This window comes from Portunus trituberculatus, chromosome 12 (assembly GCF_017591435.1).
Source record: "Portunus trituberculatus isolate SZX2019 chromosome 12, ASM1759143v1, whole genome shotgun sequence".
Classification (NCBI taxonomy): Eukaryota; Metazoa; Arthropoda; class Malacostraca; order Decapoda; family Portunidae; genus Portunus; species Portunus trituberculatus.
Window position 1 is genome coordinate 8742339 of NC_059266.1, and position 21343 is coordinate 8763681.

The 21343-nt window shown below is 42.7% G+C and overlaps 2 protein-coding genes across 4 annotated transcripts in view; both read right to left on the bottom strand.

The window, feature by feature from the left end:
* LOC123502842 (probable ATP-dependent RNA helicase DDX27) overlaps positions 1–6162 on the bottom strand; it is a 10782-nt gene extending 4620 nt beyond the window's left edge. For all 3 annotated transcript variants that reach the window (XM_045252117.1, XM_045252116.1, XM_045252115.1), the window contains exons 1-9: positions 6070–6162; positions 5712–5871; positions 4800–4982; positions 3800–4004; positions 3356–3543; positions 2701–2919; positions 1711–1896; positions 1098–1265; positions 670–822 (exon numbers count right to left, since the gene is read on the bottom strand). In XM_045252117.1, the coding sequence (XP_045108052.1) occupies positions 670–822; positions 1098–1265; positions 1711–1896; positions 2701–2919; positions 3356–3543; positions 3800–4004; positions 4800–4982; positions 5712–5870 (1461 nt within the window). In that variant the 5' untranslated portion in view covers position 5871; positions 6070–6162. The remainder of the gene's footprint in view (positions 1–669; positions 823–1097; positions 1266–1710; positions 1897–2700; positions 2920–3355; positions 3544–3799; positions 4005–4799; positions 4983–5711; positions 5872–6069) is intronic.
* A 209-nt stretch (positions 6163–6371) lies between these two features.
* Positions 6372–21343, bottom strand: part of LOC123502843 (cleavage and polyadenylation specificity factor subunit 3-like) — a 28499-nt gene continuing 13527 nt past the window's right edge. The window contains 13 exon segments of the mRNA XM_045252118.1: positions 6372–6919; positions 7266–7388; positions 8014–8148; positions 8659–8858; positions 9333–9441; positions 10512–10664; positions 11634–11809; positions 12528–12657; positions 13503–13678; positions 15689–15929; positions 16495–16672; positions 17314–17386; positions 17389–17539. Coding sequence (XP_045108053.1) covers positions 6818–6919; positions 7266–7388; positions 8014–8148; positions 8659–8858; positions 9333–9441; positions 10512–10664; positions 11634–11809; positions 12528–12657; positions 13503–13678; positions 15689–15929; positions 16495–16672; positions 17314–17386; positions 17389–17539 — 1947 coding nt within the window. The 3' untranslated portion in view covers positions 6372–6817.

The following is a 21343-nucleotide window of genomic DNA, read 5'->3' on the forward strand; positions in this document are numbered from 1 at the left end:
TGTCCATATAGTGAAATGCTACTCCAATATTCCTTAGCAAATTATACATCTCTCAAAATTCTATCAATATGGCTTACCGGTTGATTATTTTCTTCCATTGTCATTCCCAAGTCCTTTTCTTTTTTTACTTTTTCTAGTTCTACTCCATCTCCCATCTTATAGATTCCCACTGGTCGTCTTTCACTTTTTCCCATTTCCATGTGTGTGTGTGTGTGTGTGTGTGTGTGTGTGTGTGTGTGTGTGTGTGTGTGTGTGTGTGTGTGTGTGTGGAGTGAAGCAATAACAAAAAATATGAAAACAAGACATTACATAAACAAATAAACAAATGAATGAACAAATAAGAAGCAAAAACAAAACAGCTTAAAATAGGAAAATATACAAACACAAGACCAAAACAAAAAAAGAAAGAAAGAAAGGAAAGAAAAGAAAGAAAGGATGAAAGAACAAATGAATGAAAGAATGAAAAAAAAGAATGAATGGAAGAATTAAAGAAAGAAAGAATGAATGAATGAAAGAACTTAAGAAAGAAAGAATGAAAGAAAAAGAATGAATGAAAGAAAAAAAAGAATGAAAAAGAAAAAAAAGAATGAAAAAAAAGAAAGAAAGAAAGAAAGAAAGAAGCACTGAAGAGTCAGCAGTAACAGCCACCCTCCACCCTGCATCGCCCACCTTGGTCTCCACAAACACCATGCAGTTCTGGCGGAAGGAGCGTGACACGAGGTATGCCAGGGCCGCCTCTCGCTGACCCTCCAGGTGTTTCCGCAGCCGCACAAACTCCTGCCGCAGGTTTTGAGCCACGTCTGTGTTCTCATTCACAAACACCTGAAAAAAAATGCACCATATTGTTTTTTTTTCTTTATTTATCTATTTATTTATTTATTTATCTATTTATCACCATCTTTGTTGTTTGCTTTTCTTTATTTTTATCTATTTTCTTTTTACTTATTTTCTTATTTCATTTCTTTCCTTTTTTTTTATTTTGTGCGCATTTTATAAATTTTCTTAGTCGTTACTCTATTTTATTCACCTATTTATTAATTCTCTCTTTTTTTTTTTTTGCTTTGACCTTTAACCTTTGACCTTTGACCTATACTGACCTTGACTGGGTTCTTGAGGGATACCATGGCCAGCTCCTTGACTTGCGAGGTCATGGTGGCAGAGAAGAGCAGCGTCTGTCTGTTGCCTGAGCAGTGGTGGATAATCTCCTTCATCTGGTCCTCAAAACTCTCGTCCAGCATCCGGTCTGCCTCATCCAACACCAAGATCTGACCGGGGAGTGAGGAGGGTGAGGGAAATGAGGAAAATGTCAGGGAAATAAGGGAAAATCAGGAATATATGAGGGAAAACTAGGAAAATATAAGGAAAATAAAGAAAATACAATAAAATAAGGAATACACAAGGCAAAATAAGGGAAAACAAGAAAATACAAGACAAAACCAGGAAAAGCCTTACTCAGGTGTGTAGCAAATAAGGAAATGAGGAAACAAGGAAAATATGTAAGGAAAAATTAGGAAAACAAGAAAATGCAAGGAAAATCTAAGAATATACAAGGGAAAATGAGAAAAATACAAGGAAATAACAAGTAAAAACAGACAATAAATCTCACCACCTCACCTCACCACACCACACCACACCCACACCACACCACACCACACCACACTGCACCTCACCTCACCTCACCTCACCACACCACACCATACCACACCTCACCTCAATGCTATCCAGACTGAAGGTGGGCGTGTTGAGAGTGTGGTCAATGAGGCGACCTGGCGTGGCAATAACAATATCCGGGATCCTCTTAAGGGCGGCGACTTGAGTGGTCAGGTCAAGGCCACCCACCGACAAGGCTATTTCAACATGGGAGTACTTGGAGAGCTCCTTAGACACCTGGAACACCTGCGAGAGAGAGAGAGAGAGAGAAGGTGGGAGGAAGGATGAGTTTCTAATTAAAAACACCTTTGATAATTTTAACACCTGTGGGAGAGACAAAATACAAATTAAATTACCACAAGTCATGCGGAAAACAAGCTACTGAGGCCACGGGAGGGGAGGGCCAGGGGGAGTGGGAGGGAGGAAATGGAGAGACGGAAGGTGAGAGGGTATGAGGGAAATAGTGGGGAGGGAGGAAATGGGAAGAAAAGGAGAGTGAGAGGGGACACAGTAAAGGGGAGGAGGGGAAAATGAAGGAAGGCGAAGATGAAGGATTGAAAGAGGAAATGGGTGTGAGTAAAGGAAAGATGGAGGAGGAGGAGGAGGAAGCGATGGAAAGAAAGAAATATGTAAGAAAAATAGTGAAGGAGATGAAAAAACATAAGTGGTTCTCGGTGTGTGGTTCTCAGGTATGGTTCTCTTGTAAATAATACAGGCTGTGTGTAGTTCTCAGGTGTGCTTCTCTTGTTAATATAGAAGTGTTGTCAATATGTTTCTATAATTAATCCCTTCAGTACCATGACGCATTTCCATATTCATTCTGGTTATTATTTGGTGATTTTCTACAGCTTAAACTCACGTGGGGGATTAAAATAGTGAAGACTGTGGCTATTAATCTTCTGCCCTCTATAGACTCTTCCTAATGTCAATAAATGGTCAAATCATACACAAATCTCAGGGTAAAAATGTGTCCCAGCACTGAAGGGGTTAATATAGAAGTGTTATAAATCTGAAATTTTAACACACACACACACACACACACACACGCACCTGCACGCCCAGTTCTCTCGTAGGCACCACCACCAGCACCCTCGTCACCACATCATCGCGCGGTTTATATAAAAGGCGCTCTAATATCGGCAGCATGTAGGCAGCTGTCTTCCCGGTCCCTGTCGCCGCACACCCACACACGTCACGTCCCTGGAGGGCTACAGGGATGGTGGCGGCCTGGATTGGGGTCGGTCTGTCGTAGCCTAAACTGTCGATGGCCTGTAGGGAGGTATAGGAGGGGTATGTTAGGTTAGGGGTGGGTGTGTGTGTGTGTGTGTTGGTTATTTCAGTATCTTTTGGTGTGTGTTTAATTTTGTTGTTGAGGGAAAAAACACTTGGAAAATTATCCCCAACACTCCCCTCTCCCTCTCCCTTCCTCTCCCCCACCACCAATTAACCACCCACCACTCTCCCTCTCCCTCTCTCCTCCTCTCCCCTCAAACCACACTCCACACTCCCCTCTACCTTCCTCTCCCCTCAAACCAGCCCCACACACCCTCCCCTCTCCCTTTTTTCCTCTCCCAACAAACCATCCTCTCTCTCTCTCTCTCTCTACCGTCAAACCACACCCAACACTCCCTCTCCCCTCTCTCCTCTCCCTCACCACCCTCAAACCACACCCAACTCTCCTCTCTCTCTCTCTCTCCCTCCCGACCTTCAGAAGTGACCGTGAAAAATTCATCTCCAGGAAGGTTGTGTCAGCCTGGCACGGCGGCGCATCTTCGAAGAATTTGGCGTCATTTTCCTCCTGTCGTAGCTCCTTCAGGGACTTCTTGATCTTGACAGGGCGGTCTTTGCGTCTCTCCTTCCTCTTCACCTCGTCCTCCCTCTGCCGCAGGACGTCTGGGGGGTGTAAGGGGTGTCAGGGGGGAGAAAGAGAGGTTTGGGGGTGAGAGGATAAGAGTGAGGTAAAGATGAGAGATGAAATAGATAGGTGGAGAGATATGAGAGTGTAGAGAGAGAGAGAGAGAGAGAGAGAGAGAGAGAGAGAGAGAGAGAGAGAGAGAGAGAGAGAGAGAGAGAGAGAGAGAGAGAGAGAGAGAGAGATGAAAGAACACACATAAACACTCACCACCACCACCACCACCACCACACTCACCCTTTGTATCTGGATCTGGCATAAATTCCCCATCTGAGTTCTCTTCCTCCTCTTCTTCCTCTTCCTCATCCTCATCCTCTTCCTCTTCCTCCTCCTCTTCCTCCTTCTCAAAGTCCAGGTCCGAGTCTTCCTCCCCGTCCTCCTTCTTCACCTTCACCTCCTCCTCCCCTTCCTTCTCTTTTTTTTCCTTCTGCTCCTTCTTTTTCTGTGAGAGAGAGAGAGAGAGAGAGAGAGAGAGAGAGAGAGAGAGAGAGAGAGAGAGAGAGAGAGAGAGAGAGAGAGAGTATTTAGTAAGGTGAAATGTTTTTTTTGTCTTCTTTTCCTCTTTTCTAGTCTTCTTCTTCCTTATCTTCCTCCTATTCTTCTCTTCTTTATATCCTATTACCTGTCTTCCTATTCCTATCACCTATGTTCCTCTTTCCCTCATTTATATACCTTCTTACCTATCTTTCTCATTCACCTATCCATTTATCCCCATCTACATACCTATATACCTTTCCCTTCTCCTCCTCCTCCTCCTTACCCATTTTTCTCTACCACCTCTCCATTTCTCCTCCTATCTTCTACACACCTTCCTCTTCTAACCCATCTTTCTCTAACATCCTTCCCATCGCCTCCCCATCTCATCCCATCTTCTACATACCTTTCTCTTCTTCTCCATACTTACATACCTTTTTCAATCCCCTCCCCACCTCCTCTCTATCCTCTACACACCTTTCTCTTCTTCTCTTTCTCCTCCCCATCATCTCCTCCTCCACTCTCTCCTTCTCACCCACTCTCCACATACCTTTCTCTCTTCTCCTTCTCCTTACCTATCTTTTTCATTCACCTATCTATGTCTTCCTATCATCTCCATCCACCCTCTACATACTTTTCCCTCTTCTCCTTCTCCTTTTCTATCTTTCTCTAACACTATTTCCATCTCCTTCCTATCATCTCCCTGTCTTCTACACACCTAACTTCATCTTATTTCCATCTCCCAGTATCTCCCTTCACACACCTTCCTCTTCTCCTTTTCCTCCAGCCTGACACGTGCGATGGTGTGGCTGATGTTGATGCTGCGTTGGGGCTTCAAATACTTCAGCACCTCGTCCCAAGTGTCTCGTTGGTAGTCCCCCGCTGTGCTCAGGAAATTGAAGTCCTTGTAGAATTCTGACTCCTTAGCATCACGCCGCACTTCGATCTGTGGGGAAGCATTGTGGTTTGTTGTTATTTTGGGTTTGTTTTGAAATGTTGCGGAAAAACGTAAAATATAAACGTAATATAAAAAGTGAAAATGCCCACTTAGTTGCCAGTCCCCTGTTGGAAATACAGAAGCAGGCAGGGAGTTCCAGAGTGTACCAGAGAAAGGTATTGGGGTTTGTTGCGTTATTTGGGGAGTGTTTTGAAGTCTTGCGGTAAAATGTGCAACTAGAACCTTAATCTGTGGGTGTTCATTGTTGTTATTTCAAGTTTGTTTTGAAGTTTTTCGGTAAAATTCACAACTAGAACCTTGATTTGCGGTTTGTTGTTTTGGTGGGTTTGTTTTGAAGTCTTGCAGTAAAATATGCAACTGGGAAGCACTACATGTTAATCTATGGGTGTTCATTGGGGTTTGACATACATCATCACTCAATTCATTACATTTCTCACCAAAAAACATGAGCCACATCACAGACTCCATGGCCAAGTGAAACAGTGAATTGACCAGTTAGGTTAGACAATAAGAAAGAAAACAACAAATAGAGCAGTTAAAGAAAAAATATATATCAAAACAACCAACAAACACAAATTGACAATAAAAAATAAAAAATAAAAGTAAAAAAGTAAAATCAAATAAAACTAAACTAAAATAAAATAAATAAATATAAAAAACTTAACAATGAATCACGTCAGGTCAGGTCAGGTTAGGTCAGATAACATTGCCATTCACCTCATCATCACTGTCTGAGCCTGAAAAGTTGTCCACCTCATCGTCAGACTCTATAGTGCCCGGGCCGTTGTCTAGGGCGGCTGGGGGCTGCAGGCTGCCCTGGGGGATGGGGGGTGGCGCCGAGAACATCCCAGCCTCCTCCTGTAGCTGTTCAACCATCCTGGAGTGACAATACAATAAATACTAAACATTCACAACAATACATACCCTCACTATGGTTTTCTTATGGCTACACACATACACACACACACTTCCCTACTGACTTACTTAACTCATGTATTCTCCCCTTTCCCCGCCATATTTACTAGTCTATCTTATCACTTTATCCCTCTCTATGGGGTGTAATGGCCTAATTTACCTGTATTTCCTCAGCAAGTCAGTAATTGTTCATCTCCACTCAGCAGTTTGTTATGGTTCAACCTGACAACACGTGTTTCAGCTGATGATGATGATGATGGTGGTGGTGGTGGTGGTGATGGAGGGTTGTCTTTGTAACGGCTCTTTTTTCTCTTCTCATTTTTTTTTTTTTTCTCTTTATAATAGAAAACAAATTTATACAAATAATTCTTCAAAGGTAAAAACAAAAAAAACAAAAAAAAACGAAAGAAGAGATAATTATCTCTCTCTCTCTCTCCCTCTCAGTGGATACAGAAATAACACTTTAAAAGAATACTGCTCATATTTATTCATTTTACACAAAGTATTCATGTTTTATTTTTTTTCTATTACTATTATTAAAAAACAGGTCTGGCCACACTTGCCTTGCCCAAATGTGTTCCAGCATGAGGCAGAATTAAAGAGATACTCCCTTGTCTTAACCCATTCAGTACCAGGACATGTTTCCATGTTCATTCTGGTGACTATTTGGTGACTTTCCACAGCTCCAGAGGCTCACGAGGGAGTTAAAATAGTGAAGACTGTGGCCATTAATCTTCTGCCCTCCATACACCCTTACTAATGTCAATAAAATGATCTAATGGTACACAAAACTCAAGGTAAAATGTGTCCCAGTACTGAAGGGGTTAATATTACTGAATTGTTTGTCTCTCTCTCTCTCTCTCTCTCTCTCTCTCTCTCTCTCTCTCTCCCTGCCCCCCCCAGCCCCCTCAGTGCTTCATGGTGACAGTAACAGGTGCTAGTGACTGGAACAGCTTGGTGACTGCTGTCTGCACCACGCGCTCCAGTTTCTCATTCTCTGACGTCACTTTCTGGAATGGTGAGGAGAAAGGGAGGTTATAGTGTGGCTCTGGAGTTGTTTTGTTGTCTATTTTCTCTCTCTCTCTCTCTCTCTCTCTCTCTCTCTCTCTCTCTCTCTCTCTCTCTCTCTCTCTCCTTTTCTTTTATTCATTTCATTTCCTGTTCTGTTTCACAATTCTATTCTCATTTATTTCCTTTTCTTTTCCTTTTCACCATCTCTTTTTCTTCTTTTTCTTACATTCTCTCTCTCTCTCTCTCTCTCTCTCTCTCTCTCTCTCTCTCTCTCTCTCTCTCTCTCTCTCTCTCTCTCTCTCTCTCTCTCTCTTCCCCTACCCCCTAACACCCACAGGGACTCACCAAGCTCACAAGGTCCACATTAGCCTTTACATTGTCCACCGATACATAAATCTTCTCTCCCTTGAAGATCTTGGGCACAGAATCCTCTCCGAACATTTCTTGGAAGAGCTCGATTAAACACTCCTGGAAGACACAGACCAATGAATGCTGGGTAAAGGGAGGGAGAGAGGGAGGGAAGGGAGAAGGAGGGAGAAGGAAAGGAAAGGAATTTTCTATAATGAAGATCTGAATTGGTGAATGGTTGGAGGGAGAGAGGCAAGGAAGGAGGGAGAAGGAAGAAGAGAGGAAGGAGGGAGAGAGGTAGGATGAAAAGAGGGAAAGAAGATAAGGATAAAGGGAGGGAGGAAGGAGGGAGAGAGAGGTAGGGTGAAGGAAGAGAAAGAAGAGAAGGAAGGAGAAAGGGAGGAGGGAGAGAGAGGAAGGAAGGAAGGAAGGAAGGAAGGAAGGAAGGAGACAGAGGTATGATGAAGGAAGGGAAGGATGGAGGAAGAGAAAGGAAAGAGGAAGAAGGAGCAGGAGGGAGAGAAAGATGTAGAATGAAGAAAGAGAAGGAAGGAAAAACAGGATGAAAGAAAAGAAGAGGAACAAAATAAAAAGAAAGAAGAAAAGAAAGAAGCATATGTAAAGCAGAATGAAAAAAAGACACACACTCGAACAAAAACATGAAAACTAAACACACAAACACACAAACATACCCTAGCCTAACCTAACCTAACAACCTAACAAAGAAACCAACGAACGAACGAACCTTGAAGTGCATCCTGTCAAACACGGCACTGCTGACGGAGGGGACAGTGACGCCGGCAGTGTCCAGCTCCTGCGCCTTCAAGATCACCTTCATCACTGCGTCGGCGTACATGTCACTTGTCGGACTCGCTACCCACTGACACAAGGAAAAAATGGGATTATATGAGAAATATGGGATTACAATGGATTACAATAAAGGATTACATAGGATTAGAATACAAAAAGTAGGATCACAACACAAGAAACAGGATTACAATGCAAGAATATGGGATTACAATACAAGAAACGATTACAATAAAGGATTATGCAGGATTACAACAAGAGAAACAGGATTACAATAAAGAATTACAACAAAGGATTACAACACAACACCACACCACCACCACACCACACTACCACACCACCACACCACCACAACACCAACACCACACCACACCACCAAACCATCACCACACCACAGCACCAAACCATTACCACACCACCACCACGCTACAACCACAACACCAACACCACCACCACCAATGCTAAACCACCACACCAACACACCACCACCACACCACCAAACCACTCAAAAAAATCCCACACCACACCACACCACCACTCAAAACAACCCTTCACCACAACACCACCACACCACACCACACACCTCAATCACCACGACAGGAGGTTCCTGGGTCACCATCACCACATCAAACACCCGCAGTGACTGGCTCTCAGCCCCATCGGAGAGCACCACCTCCACACTGCCGTACATTGAGGCCAGCAGGTAGTGGAGCAGTGCCCAGGACCCGGTGTAGTGAAGGCTAGACCGCTGGGTGATGGTGGACACGGAGAGCTCACTGTACTCTGCCGGAGGAGGGAGGGGGGGTAGGATTAGAGAAGAAGAGAAGAGGAAGGAAGGAAGGAAGGAAGGAAGGAAGGAAGGAAGGAAGGAAGGAAGGAAGGAAGGAAGGAAGGAAGGAAGGAAGGAAGGAAGGGAAGGGAAGGGAAGGGAAGGGAAGGGAAGGGAAGGAAAGGAAGAAAGGATTGGTGTAGGATTAGAAAAGAGGAATTGAAAAAAAAAATGGCTAAAAAAAATTAGGAAACTAAAAGAAAATTAGGTAAATGAATTAAAATTGATCATGGTAGAATTAAAAAGGAGATTATTTGATTGATGTAGGACTAAAAAGGAGAAGGAAATTATTGGCGTAGGATTAGGAAAGAGGAGGATTTGACTGATGACAATTCCTGACATGACACTGCTACTTAATAAACAAATAAACACATATATAAATAAAAAAAATGAATAGATAAACAAAACACTTCTCTCTCGCCACTCACTTCCTAAATCCCTCGGCGAGATGATGTGACAGTTGAAGTTGCGTTTGATAAGAATTCCAGACACAACACTGTTTTCCTTGGGTTTCTGCATGGCCAGCTCCCCCATCACCTGCCAGGAGAGAGGGAAAGAGTCAGGTGTGTGTTAATGGTGTAAGTGGTCGGGTATATGGGAGAGAGGGAGAGGGTTGGGTGTGTGTTAATGGTGTAAGTGGTCAGGTGTGCAGGAGAAAGGGAGAGAGTCGGGTGTGTGTTAATGGTGTAAGTGGTCAGGTGTGCAGGAGAAAGGGAGAGAGTCGGGTGTGTGTTAATGGTGTAAGTGGTCGGGTGTATGGGAGAGAGAGAGAGGGTTGGGTGTGTGTTAATGGTGTAAGTGGTCAGGTGTGCAGGAGAGAGGGAGAGAGTCGGGTGTGTGTTAATGGTGTAAGTGGTCGGGTGTATGGGAGAGAGAGAGAGGGTTGAGTGTGTTAATGGTGTAAGTGGTCAGGTGTGCAGGAGAGAGAGAGGGTTGGGTGTGTGTTAATGGTGTAAGTGGTCGGGTGTGTGGAGAGAGAGAGAGAGAGAGAGAGAGAGAGAGAGAGAGAGAGAGAGAGAGAGAGAGAGAGAGAGAGAGAGAGAGAGAGAGAGAGAGAGAGAGAGAGAGAGAGAGAGAGAGAGAGAGAGAGAGAGAGAGAGAGAGAGAGAGAGAGAGAGAGAGAGAGAGAGAGAGAGAGAGAGGGTGTGTGTTAATGGTGTGAGTGGTCAGGTGTGTGGTATTTACTCGTTTTTGTTGGGATTTTTATTTATTTATTTTTTTTTTTTTTTTTTTGCTGGTATGAAGAAGAAAGGAGGAAGATAAAGAAAGAAGAAAAAACAAGAAAAAAGTGAAAGAAAATGAAAAAAACAGCAAGGAATGAAAGAAAAGGAAAAGAAAGAAAAGGAAGAATATAAAGAGAAAAGAAGAGAAAAGCAAAGAAAAGAAAAAAAGAAAAGAAGAAAAGGGAAAATGAAAAGAAAGAAACATAGAAACAAAGAAGAAAAGAAAGAAAAAGAAAAAAAAATCACTGGTGCTTAAATTAACTAAGTGACAAATGAACTAACTTTTTGAAGAACTAAGACAAACAGAGACAACTTCAAATAAACTAAACCACACACACACACACACACACACACACACACACACACACACACACACACACACACCTTAGCCATCTTCTCCCCCCTGAAGTGAAAGGTGACCGTCTCGAGGTTCTTAGGGTTAAACACCTTGACGGGGTTGTCGGTGCACGTCTCATACTCCCGCTCCAGGGCCGACTTGAGGCGAGACATCTCCGTCATCTCCCCGTGCACCAGTACCTGAGGCCACAGCAGGAGGGGGGATGAGGGGGAGATGTTACATAGAAGTACAGTGAAGGAGAAATAAAGCTATAGTGCTCATCACAGCATTATGCCGGCTGAGCATGCCAGTACAATGCCATGATGAAAAACAATGGCCAATCAAAGAGCGGGGGTGTCTTTTTCTATCACAGCATTATGCCAGGTACCAGCCATTAGCAGGACCTCACTGCCTCCCAACACACACCACACTAACACCTCAGTGCCCCCGTGGCTATCATGGTAAGAGGAAGTGTTGGACTGTTGTTCTCTCATTAGCACCATCTTTTGTCTGTGTTCCCTTTGCTTTGTGGGCAATATTTTGGTGACTCTGGGTAAAAGGAAGTTGTTAATGCCTGTAACTACACCTCAGATCACAGGGCTTCACAAAACTGGGCTCCAGACAAGAGAAATAGTGGCAAATGTTGGTGTGAGTGAGCGATCTGTGAGAAATTGGGTGAAGCGTTTCAAGGAAGACGGTGGAGTCACGTTACTGTTTGCAAACCATGAGCCTGAGCTCTCCAAGAAGACGGCAAAAGACACCCCTGCATGGTAGGCCAATATAGATAACAAGGGATCTCAAAATGGAAGGAAAATCAACCTAGATGTAAAAATAAATAACGAGGTATAAAAGAATGGGAAAAAAGTTATGAGAGGCATGAGAGAAGTAGAGAAAGAAGGTTAGTTTACTGTAGTCTTTTCCAACACTTATCAAACTCTCAAAATATAAAGAAAATCAACTACAAGAACAATAAATAAGAAACTGAAGATATAAAAGCAGCATGAGAGGAGTAGATAGTGAAGAAAGCTAAGTTTAATGTAGCTCTTCCTAAAACTTATCCCTGGCTTGCTAAACTTTTAAAATGTCCAAAAATTAACATTCAAAATAAGAACACTACTAAAACACATCAAAATACAAACAAAAACACACAAACAAGTGCCGGCACGGACCACATTAGGGGGGTGGATGGTGCGGATGAAGTGTGTGGTCTGCTCAAAGTCAGTGTGGGCAGAGAAAGAGATGTACTCCACTGAACACTTCATAGGGAGCCGCTGACCCGACATTGTGGTCACTTCCTCTGGCTCCTTCAGGATTTCCTTAGCCAGCGTACCTTCCACACAGTACCCTGGGAAGCCAATGGGACGTTAGGGTGTGTGTGTGTGTGTGTGTGTGTGTGTGTGTGTGTGTGTGTGTGTGTGTGTGTGTGTGTGTGTGTGTGTGTGTGTGTGTGTGTGTTTTGGAGGTTCGATACTTGGAAAACTCTCCAAATGTAAAGAAAATCAACTTAGATAATGGATAGATAATGATATTGATAAAAACGTAAATGATAGCAAATTAAGAAAAAAGGAAAAGAAGGATTAGAAAGAAAGAAAAGAGTGAGAAGAAAGAAAGAGAAAAGAAAAAAAAACAAAGAACAATGATAATGATAAAAACAAAGATAACAAAATAATAACAGATTACAAAAAAAAGAAAGAATAAAAAGAATAAAAAGAAAGAGAAAGAAACAATGATAGAAGTAACAAAATAAGAAAAGAAATGGGGAAAAGGAAAAGAAAGAAAAAAAGAAAATAAAAGAAAATGAAGAACAATAACAAAACAATGATAACAAAAAACAATGATAAAAATGACAAAATAAAAAGAACGGGAAAACAAGAGAAAGAAAAGAAAAGAAAGGAAAGGGAAGAAAGAAACAACAATAACAAAAAAATAATGAAAGCAACAATGATAAAAATAACTAAATAAGAAAAGAAAGGGAAAAAGAAGAGAAAGAAAAGGAAAAGAAAAGAAAAGAACAAAAACAACGCTAACAAAGAAAACACTGGTGATAAGAGACAAGCACCAACCAGCAATGATGACGCCGTTCTTAGGATCAGGACACCACATTTCAAACAGCTCCCGGGACAGTCCGCTCTGCATCATGCCAGGGGACGCCATGATCACACACGGCCCAATGTCCTCAAACTGGTCCATACCCTGAAGGACAAACACCAACACTTACACACTTGCCTACTTACACACTTATCCGACACACACACACACACACACAGATTTAAGGATATGATTAAAGTTTTATTCTCTTTCTTTTATGCTCCCAAATTTCTCTTTTTCTCATTCCTAAAACATTCCTACTCTCTCTCTCTCTCTCTCTCTCTCTCTCATACATCAAATCTTTCTACAGTGGAACCATGCGTGCTTTGGGGTCCGAGGGGTCTGCAAGCACACGGGTTCAAATCCTGTCCATAGTCCGAGTGTAGGTTGGGCTTCCTCACTCAAGGCAAGGGTTTCCTAGCGGGTGGGCTTTGAGATAGGAGGTACCACAAAAAGTATCCCCTTTAGGCCATAAATTCCCCTGAAAACCCCACATGGTATAAATAAATGAATAAGTGAATAAATAAATAAATAAATAAATAAATAAATAAATAAATAAATAAACTTCCCCTAACCTAATCTTTTAATAGAGGTGTGAAGACATTTGTACCAAGCTTTTGACTGTTTCACACCTTTTATGGAGACTGCAATTCCAGTTGGCCATTTTTTTTCTAATATATATTTTTTTGCCCTTAGCAATTCTCCCTTACATTAAAAAACTGAAAAAAAAAGTGAAAGAAACAATACCACCCCAATGAAACCCTAAACCCAACCTAACCTAACCTAACCCAACCACACCCAACCTAACTCTAACCTCACTTAATCTAACCAAACCCAATCACACCAATCTTAACCTAACCTAACCACACCCCACAACCTTAACCTAACCTAACCAAACCCAACTGTAATCTCACCTCACCTCACCTCACCTAACCCCACAACTCCTTCACCTTAAGATTGGAGATGTGCTTAAACTGGAAGGGGTTACTGATGGAAATTTGTCGCTGGATCCTCTCGTTCATGGCGTGTGTGTAGGTTTGGTAGACACTCATGCACTTCTTGGCCAAGGCTGAGGCATAGTAGATAGGCACCTCATGTAGCTCTGGGTGTTGCTGCCAGTACTCATCTGTCAGGGGTCAAGGTGAGTGTAGATGATGGAGTGAGGGAAGAGAAGGGAAGGAAATGGAAAGAGAGGGAAGGGAAAGTAAAGGAAAAGAACAAGAGGGAAGGAGAGGAAAGGAACAAAAGGTGAAGGGAAGGGAAGGGAAGGAAGGAAGAAAGATGATGTGAAAGAGTAGAAAGAAAAAAAAATGAGTGAATAGGTAAGCTCTGGGTGTTGCTGCAAGTACTTGTCTGTGATAGGGGGTGGAGAGGGTGAGTAGTGGGAGGGAGGGAGGGAGGGGAGAGGAGGGATGAAGAGAATGGAAGGGAAGGGAAAGGGGAGAGGAGGGATGAAGAGAATGGAAGGGAAGGGAAGGGAAAGGGGAGAGGAGGGAGGGAGGGAGGGAGGGAGGGAGGGAGGGAGGGAAAAGGAAGGAAGGAAGGAAGGAAGGAAGGAAAGAAGGAAGAAAGGAAGGCTGGAAGGAAGAATTGGAGATAATAACGATAAACAGCAAAAAGTTATGAAAAAAATAACAAAAAAAGCACACTAACACACAGAAACACACACACATACTAAACAAACAAGAAAACAAACCAAGACTAGAAATGTAATCAAACAAACAAACAAACAAACAAACAAACACACAATATAATTTGCTAAGGAATATTGGAGTAGCATTTCACTACATGGACAAAGAAATGATGAAGAAATTGATAAGTACTATAATAAGACCCAGATTGGAATATGCAGGAGTGGTGTGGACCCCTCATAAAAACAAACACATAAGGAAGTTGGAAAGACTACAAAAAATGGCTACAAGAATGGTTCCAGAATTTGAAGGGATGACATATGAGGAGAGACTAAAGGCTATGGATCTACCAACCCTGGAACAGAGAAGAGAGAGAGGAGATCTGATACAAGTTTATAAATTGATCAACAGAATGGACCAAGTGGATAATGAGAAACTGATCCTTAGAGAAGAATATGACATTAGAAGCACAAGATCGCATAGTAAAAAGCTGAGAAAAGGAAGATGTCTGAGAGATGTTAAAAAATATAGTTTCCCGCAAAGATGTATTGAGATGTGGAACAGTTTAAATGAAGAAGTAGTGTCTGCAACGAGTGTGTATACTTTTAAAGTAAGATTGGATAAGTGTAGATATGGAGACGGGGCCACACAAGCATAAAGCCCAGGCCCTGTAAAACTACAACTAGGTAAATACAACTAGGTAAATACACACACACACACACACACACACACAGAAACAAAAACCACCACAAAAAAAAACACAAAATCATAACTAGACACACACACACAAACAAACACACACACAAAAAAAAAAAAACACAAACAGAAATCAAACCAGCACAAAGACAAAATAACCACACACACACATTTCACTATATGGACAAGGAAATGATGAAGAAATTGATAAGTACTAAAATAAGACCTAGATTGGAATATGCAGGAGTTGTGTGGACTCCCCATAAAAAGAAACACATAAGAAAATTAGAGAGACTACAAAAAATGGCTACAAGAATGGTTCCAGAATTTAAAGGGATGGCATATGAGGAGAGACTAAAGGCTATGGATCTACCAACCTTGGAGCAGAGAAGAGAGAGAGGGGATCTGATACAAGTTTATAAATTGATTAACGGAATGGATGAAGTGGATAATGAGAAACTGATCCTGAGAGAAGAATATGACTTTAGAAGCACAAGATCGCATAGTAAGAAACTAAGGAAGGGACGATGTCTGAGAGATGTTAAAAAATTTAGTTTCCCGCAAAGATGTGTTGAGACTTGGAACAGTTTGAGTGAGGAAGTGGTGTCAGCAAAGAGTGTACATAGTTTTAAAGAAAAATTGGATAAGTGTAGATATGGAGACGGGACCACACGAGCATAAAGCCCAGGCCCTGTAAAACTACAACTAGGTAAATACAACTAGGTAAATACACACACACACACACACACACACACACACACACACACACACACACACACACACACACACACACACACACACACACACACCAAGAATCAAGAGCAGCTCCTGAGCACGGCCGAGGGCAAACACAGGGATGAGACAGCGGCCTCCTCTCGTCACAATGGTATGGACGGTGTTGGTGAAGCGTGACTCTCGGCTCTCCCTGGGCTCGTGGATGCTCACCCCGTACGTTGACTCAATCATTAACACGTCCGGCCTGATCTGTGGTATCTCGGCCATCATTAAGTGTCGGTCCTCCTGCCGCGAGAAGTCCCCGGTGTAAAGGATCTGTGGACGGGAAGTGTTAGGTTAGGTTAGGTTGGGTTGGGTTTGGGTTGAGTTGGGTTGGGTTGGGTTGGTTGGGTTGGTTGGGTTGGGTTGGGTTGGGTTGGGTTGGGTTGGGTTGGGTTGGGTTGGGTTGGGATGGGATGGGATGGGATGGGATGGGATGGGATGGGGTGGGGTGGGTTGGGTTAACTTCTTTATACCCTTCTCTATCTCTCTCTCTCCTCCCTTGCTCTCCCCAACCTCTCCCTTCCCTCTCTCCTGCTTATCTCTCACCCTCTCTACAAAACTCTCTCTCTTTCCTCCCTACCTCTCACCTCTCCCTTCCTTCCCATACCCTTCTCTTTCACTTTTCTCCCTACCTCTTCCCTCTCCCTTTCCTTCCAATATCCTTCTCTCTTTCCTCTTTATCTCTCACCCTCTACCCAAAAAACCTTCTCTCTCTTTCCTCCCTATTCCTCTCAAAAAGCCTTACCTCTCTACTCTCTGCCTTACATCTCTCCTCTACCTTCCCTTGTCTCTCTCTCTCTCTTTCCTCCCTCTCCCTCCCCTCTCTCAGCCCTCTCACCTTCACACCAGCGATCTGTATCATGAACATGGCCGCCCCCAGCACATGGCCGGCGTGGTAGCACCAGAACTTAATCCCCTGCACCTCCTTCTCCTCGTGGAAGTTGATGACGTTGATCTTGTTGAGTGACGCCTCCAGGTCGCTCTCCGAGTATAGCATGTGTTCTGTGGCTATGTTGCTGTAGGGGGCAGAGATGAGGTTAGATTGGGTTAGGTGTGTGTGTGTGTGTGTGTGTGTGTGTGTGTGTAATTCACTGTTTGATCTGCTGTAGTCTATGACGAGACAGCCAGACGTTACCCTACGGAACGAGCTCAGAGCTCATTATTTCCGATCTTGGGCTAGGCCTGAGACCAGGCACACACCACACACCGGGACAACAAGGTCACAATTCCTCGATTTACATCCCGTACCTACTCACTGCTAGGTGAACAGGGGCTACACGTGAAAGGAGACACACCCAAATATCTCCACCCGGCCGGGGAATCGAACCCCGGTCCTCTGGCTTGTGAAGCCAGTGCTCTAACCACTGAGCTACCAGGCCGTGTTTGTGTGTGTGTGTGTGTGTGTGTGTGTGTGTGTGTGTGTGTGTGTGTGTGTGTGTGTGTGTGTGTGTGTGTGTGTGTGTGTGTGTGTGAGAGAGAGAGAGAGAGAGAGAGAGAGAGAGAGAGAGAGAGAGAGAGAGAGAGAGAGAGAGAGAGAGAGAGAGAGAGAGAAACAAAAACAAAAAAGAAAAACACAAACCACTAAAACAAAGAAAACAAAACAAAAACACCCAAACCAACCAACCTACCCTAACCTGACACTGTGACCTCAACTGACCTGACTTTAATGTAATCAGAGAGGAGCCACTTGTAGATGGCCTTGGTGGGGTGAGTCATGTAGCAGCGCCCTTGAAGCGAGTGTGCATGAGGAACCACGGCAGGCCCCCCGCGTGGTCCAGGTGGAAGTGTGACACCAGCATCAGGTCAATCTGCTCCGGGTCTATGTAGTCGGAGAAAGGGAGCGCGTTCATGCCAGTCAGTGCCGGGTGTATGCCGAAGTCCAACTGGAGGAGGAGGAGGAGGAAGATTGGTGGTTAATAAAGAGGAGGAGGAGGAGGAAGATTGGTGGTTAATGAGGAGGAGGAGGAGGAGGAGGAATATTGCTTTTAAATACTATTTGACTATAATTTTATGGTGTGTTTGAGTTGTGAAATATTAATAATGTGTGTGTGTGTGTGTGTGTGTGTGTGTGTGTGTGTGTGTGTGTGTGTGTGTGTGTGTGTGTGTGTGTGTGTGTGTGTGTGTGTGTGTGTGTGTGTATTTACCTAGTTGTATTTACCAAGTTGTATTGTACAGGGTTCAAGTGGGACTCATAGTGTCCTGTCTCCATATCTCCATTTATCTAATTTTTCTTTAAAGTTATGCACACTATGTGCTGCAACAATTCCATTATCCAATGCATTCCATTTTTCCACTGTTCTGTGTGGAAAACTGTATTTTCCAACATCCTTCACACACTGCCTCATCCTGATCTTTTCATGTCCTCTTGTCCTTCCATCCTCTTCTGCCAACAGCACCAGGTCTTCTTTGTCTATCTTTTCAATATCATTTACTATCTTATACATTGTTATTAGGTCCCTTCGTTCTCTTCTATCTTGTAAGGTTGGCAGTCCCATTTCCTTCAGTCGTTCTTCATATGTGAGGTCCTTTAATTCCGGCACCATCTTTGTAGCAATCTTCTGTATCCTTTCCAGTTTACTTATATCTTTTTTAGAGCTCGGAGACCATGCCACTGCTGTATATTCCAGCCTTGGATGTATCATGCTTGTGATGATTTTTTTCATCATATCTTTATCCATATAATGAAATATTAGTCAACATCCTATATGATAGTCCAAATATCTTGTTTATGTGTTTATCAGGGCTCAGATTTTCTTGTATGATCACTCCAAGATCTTTTTCCTCTTTAGTTTTCGTTATTTGCTCCTCTCCTATCAAATAGTTCCATACTGGTCTTCTCTTACTCTTTCCTAGTTATGTGACATTTCTAGGCATTAAACTCCAATTTCCACTTCTTGCTCCATTCATAGATCTTGTTTAAATCTTCCTGTAGCAGTATACAGTCCTCTCTGGTTTTGATAACTTTTAGCAACTTTGCATCATCAGCAAATAAATTCATATAGGAGTTTACTCCAATGTGAATATCGTTTACATAAACTTGAAACATAAGGGGGCTAACACTGACCCTTGTGGCACTCCACTAGTTACTTTACTCCAAGATGAGTATGTATCTCTGATCACAGTTCTCATTTCTATCCTTCAAATAATCTCTTGTCCATTCGAGCAAGGTTCCACGCAGTCCTCCTATGTTCTCTAGTTTCCAAAGAAGTCTTCCATGAGGGACTTTATCAAATGCCTTTTTAATGTCCAGGTATACTGTGTCTACCCATCCATCTCTCCTTTCAAGTCCTGCAATAACCCTGGAGTAGAAGCTTAATAAGTTTGATACACATGACCGCCCTGTCCTGAACCCAAATTGTCTGTTTGATATGACTTGCTCCTCTTCTAGAAATGTAACCCATTTTTCTTTGATAATTATTTCACATAACTTCCCTACAACACTTGTAAGTGACACTGGTCTGTAGTTTAGTGGTTCAGTTGCCTGTGTGTGTTCATCATGGTCATCTGCTGATCACCCAGCCAGTCTTTCCCCTATGGAAAGAGCTCAGAGCTCATAGTGACCGATCATCAGGTAGGACTGAGACCACACCACATTCCACACACTGAGAAAGCGAGGCCACAACCCCTCGAGTTACATCCCGTACCTATTTTACTGCTAGGTGAACAGGGGCTACACATTAAGAGCCGCCCATTTGCCTCGCCGCTTTCCGGGACTCGAACCCGGATCCCCTCGATTGTAAGTCGAGCATGGTAACCACTACACTACGCAGTGTGTGTGTGTGTGTGTGTGTGTGTGTGTGTGTGTGTGTGTGTGTGTGTGTGTGTGTATTCACCTAGTTATAGTTTTACAGGGCCTGGGCTTTATGCTTGTGTGGCCCCGTCTCCATATCTACACTTATCCAATCTTACTTTAACCCCTTCAGTACCATTACACATTTCCATACTCATTCTGGTTACTATTTGATGATTTTATACAGCTTCACAAACTCACGTGGGGATTGAAATAGTGAAGACTCTGGCCATTAAACCTCTGACCTCCATAGACCCTTCATAATGTCAATACAATCGTCTAATCACACTTAAAACTATAGATAAAAATACGTCCCGGTGCCGAAGGGGTTAAAAGTATGCACACTCGTTGCAGACACTACTTCTTCATTCAAACTGTTCCACGTCTCAACACATCTTTGCAGGAAACTATACTTTTTTTAATATCTCTTACACATCTTCCCTTCCTCAGCTTCTTACTATGCGATCTTGTGCTTTGACTGGCATATTCTTCTCTCAGGATCAGATACTCATTGTCCACTTGGTCCATTCCATTTATCAATTTATAAACTTGTATGAGATCCCCTCTCTCCCTTCTCTGCTCCAATGTTGGAAGATCCATAGCCTTTAGTCTCTCCTCATATGTCATCCCTTCAAGTTCTGGGACCATTCTTGTAGCCATTTTTTGTAGTTTCTCCAGCTTCCTTATGTGTTTCTTTTGTGAGGGGTCCACACTACTCCTGCATATTCCAATCTGGGTCTTATTATAGTACTTATCAGTTTCTTCATCATTCCTTTGTCCATGTAGTGAAATGCTATTCCAATATTCCTTAGCAAATTGTATGTTTCTCTGAAAATTCTATCAATATGGCTTGCCAGTTGATTATTTTCTTCCATCGTCACTTCCAAATCCTTTTCTTTTTTTATTTTCTCCAGTTCTACTCCATCTCTCATCTTATAGATTCTCACTGGTCGTCTTTCACTCTTTCTCATTTCCATGACGTGGCTTTTGTCCACATTGAACTCCATCTCCCACTTTTTACTCCATTCTCGTGTGTTTGTGTGTGTGTGTGTTGTAGTTTTACAGGGCCTGGGCTTTATGCTCGTGTGATCCCGTCTCCATATCTACACTTATCCAATCTTACTTTAAAAGTATGCACACTCGTTGCAGACACTACTTCTTCATTTAAACTGTTCCACGTCTCAATACATCTTTGCGGGAAACTATATTTTTTAACATCTCTCAGACATCTTCCTTTTCTCAGCTTTTTACTATGCGATCTTGTGCTTCGAATGTCATATTCTTCTCTCAGGATCAGTTTCTCATTATCCACTTGGTCCATTCCGTTGATCAATTTATAAACTTGTATCAGATCTCCTCTCTCCCTTCTTTGTTCCAGGGTTGGTAGATCCATAGCCTTTAGTCTCTCCTCATGTCATCCCTTCAAATTCTGGAACCATTCTTGTAGCCATTTTTTGTAGTCTCTCCAACTTCCTTATGTGTTTCTTTTTATGAGGGGTCCACACTACTCCTGCATATTCCAATCTGGGTCTTATTATAGTACTTATCAATTTCTTCATCATTTCTTTGTCCATGTAGTGAAATGCTACTCCAATATTCCTTAGCAAATTATATGTTTCCCAGATCTTATTTAGGTCTTCTTGCAGTATTTCACAATCCTCTTTTTGCTTTATAACTCTGCACAGTTATCTGTGTGTGTGTGTGTGTGTGTGTGTGTGTGTGTGTGTGTGTGTGTGTGTGTGTGTGTGTGTGTGTGTGTGTGTGTGTGTGTGTGTGTGTAAGTGTGTGTGTGTGTAATTCACTGTTTGATCTGCTGCAGTCTCTGATCAGCCAGTGTGTGTGTGTGTGTGTGTGTGTGTATTTACCTAATTTACCTAATTGTAACATACGGGAAAAG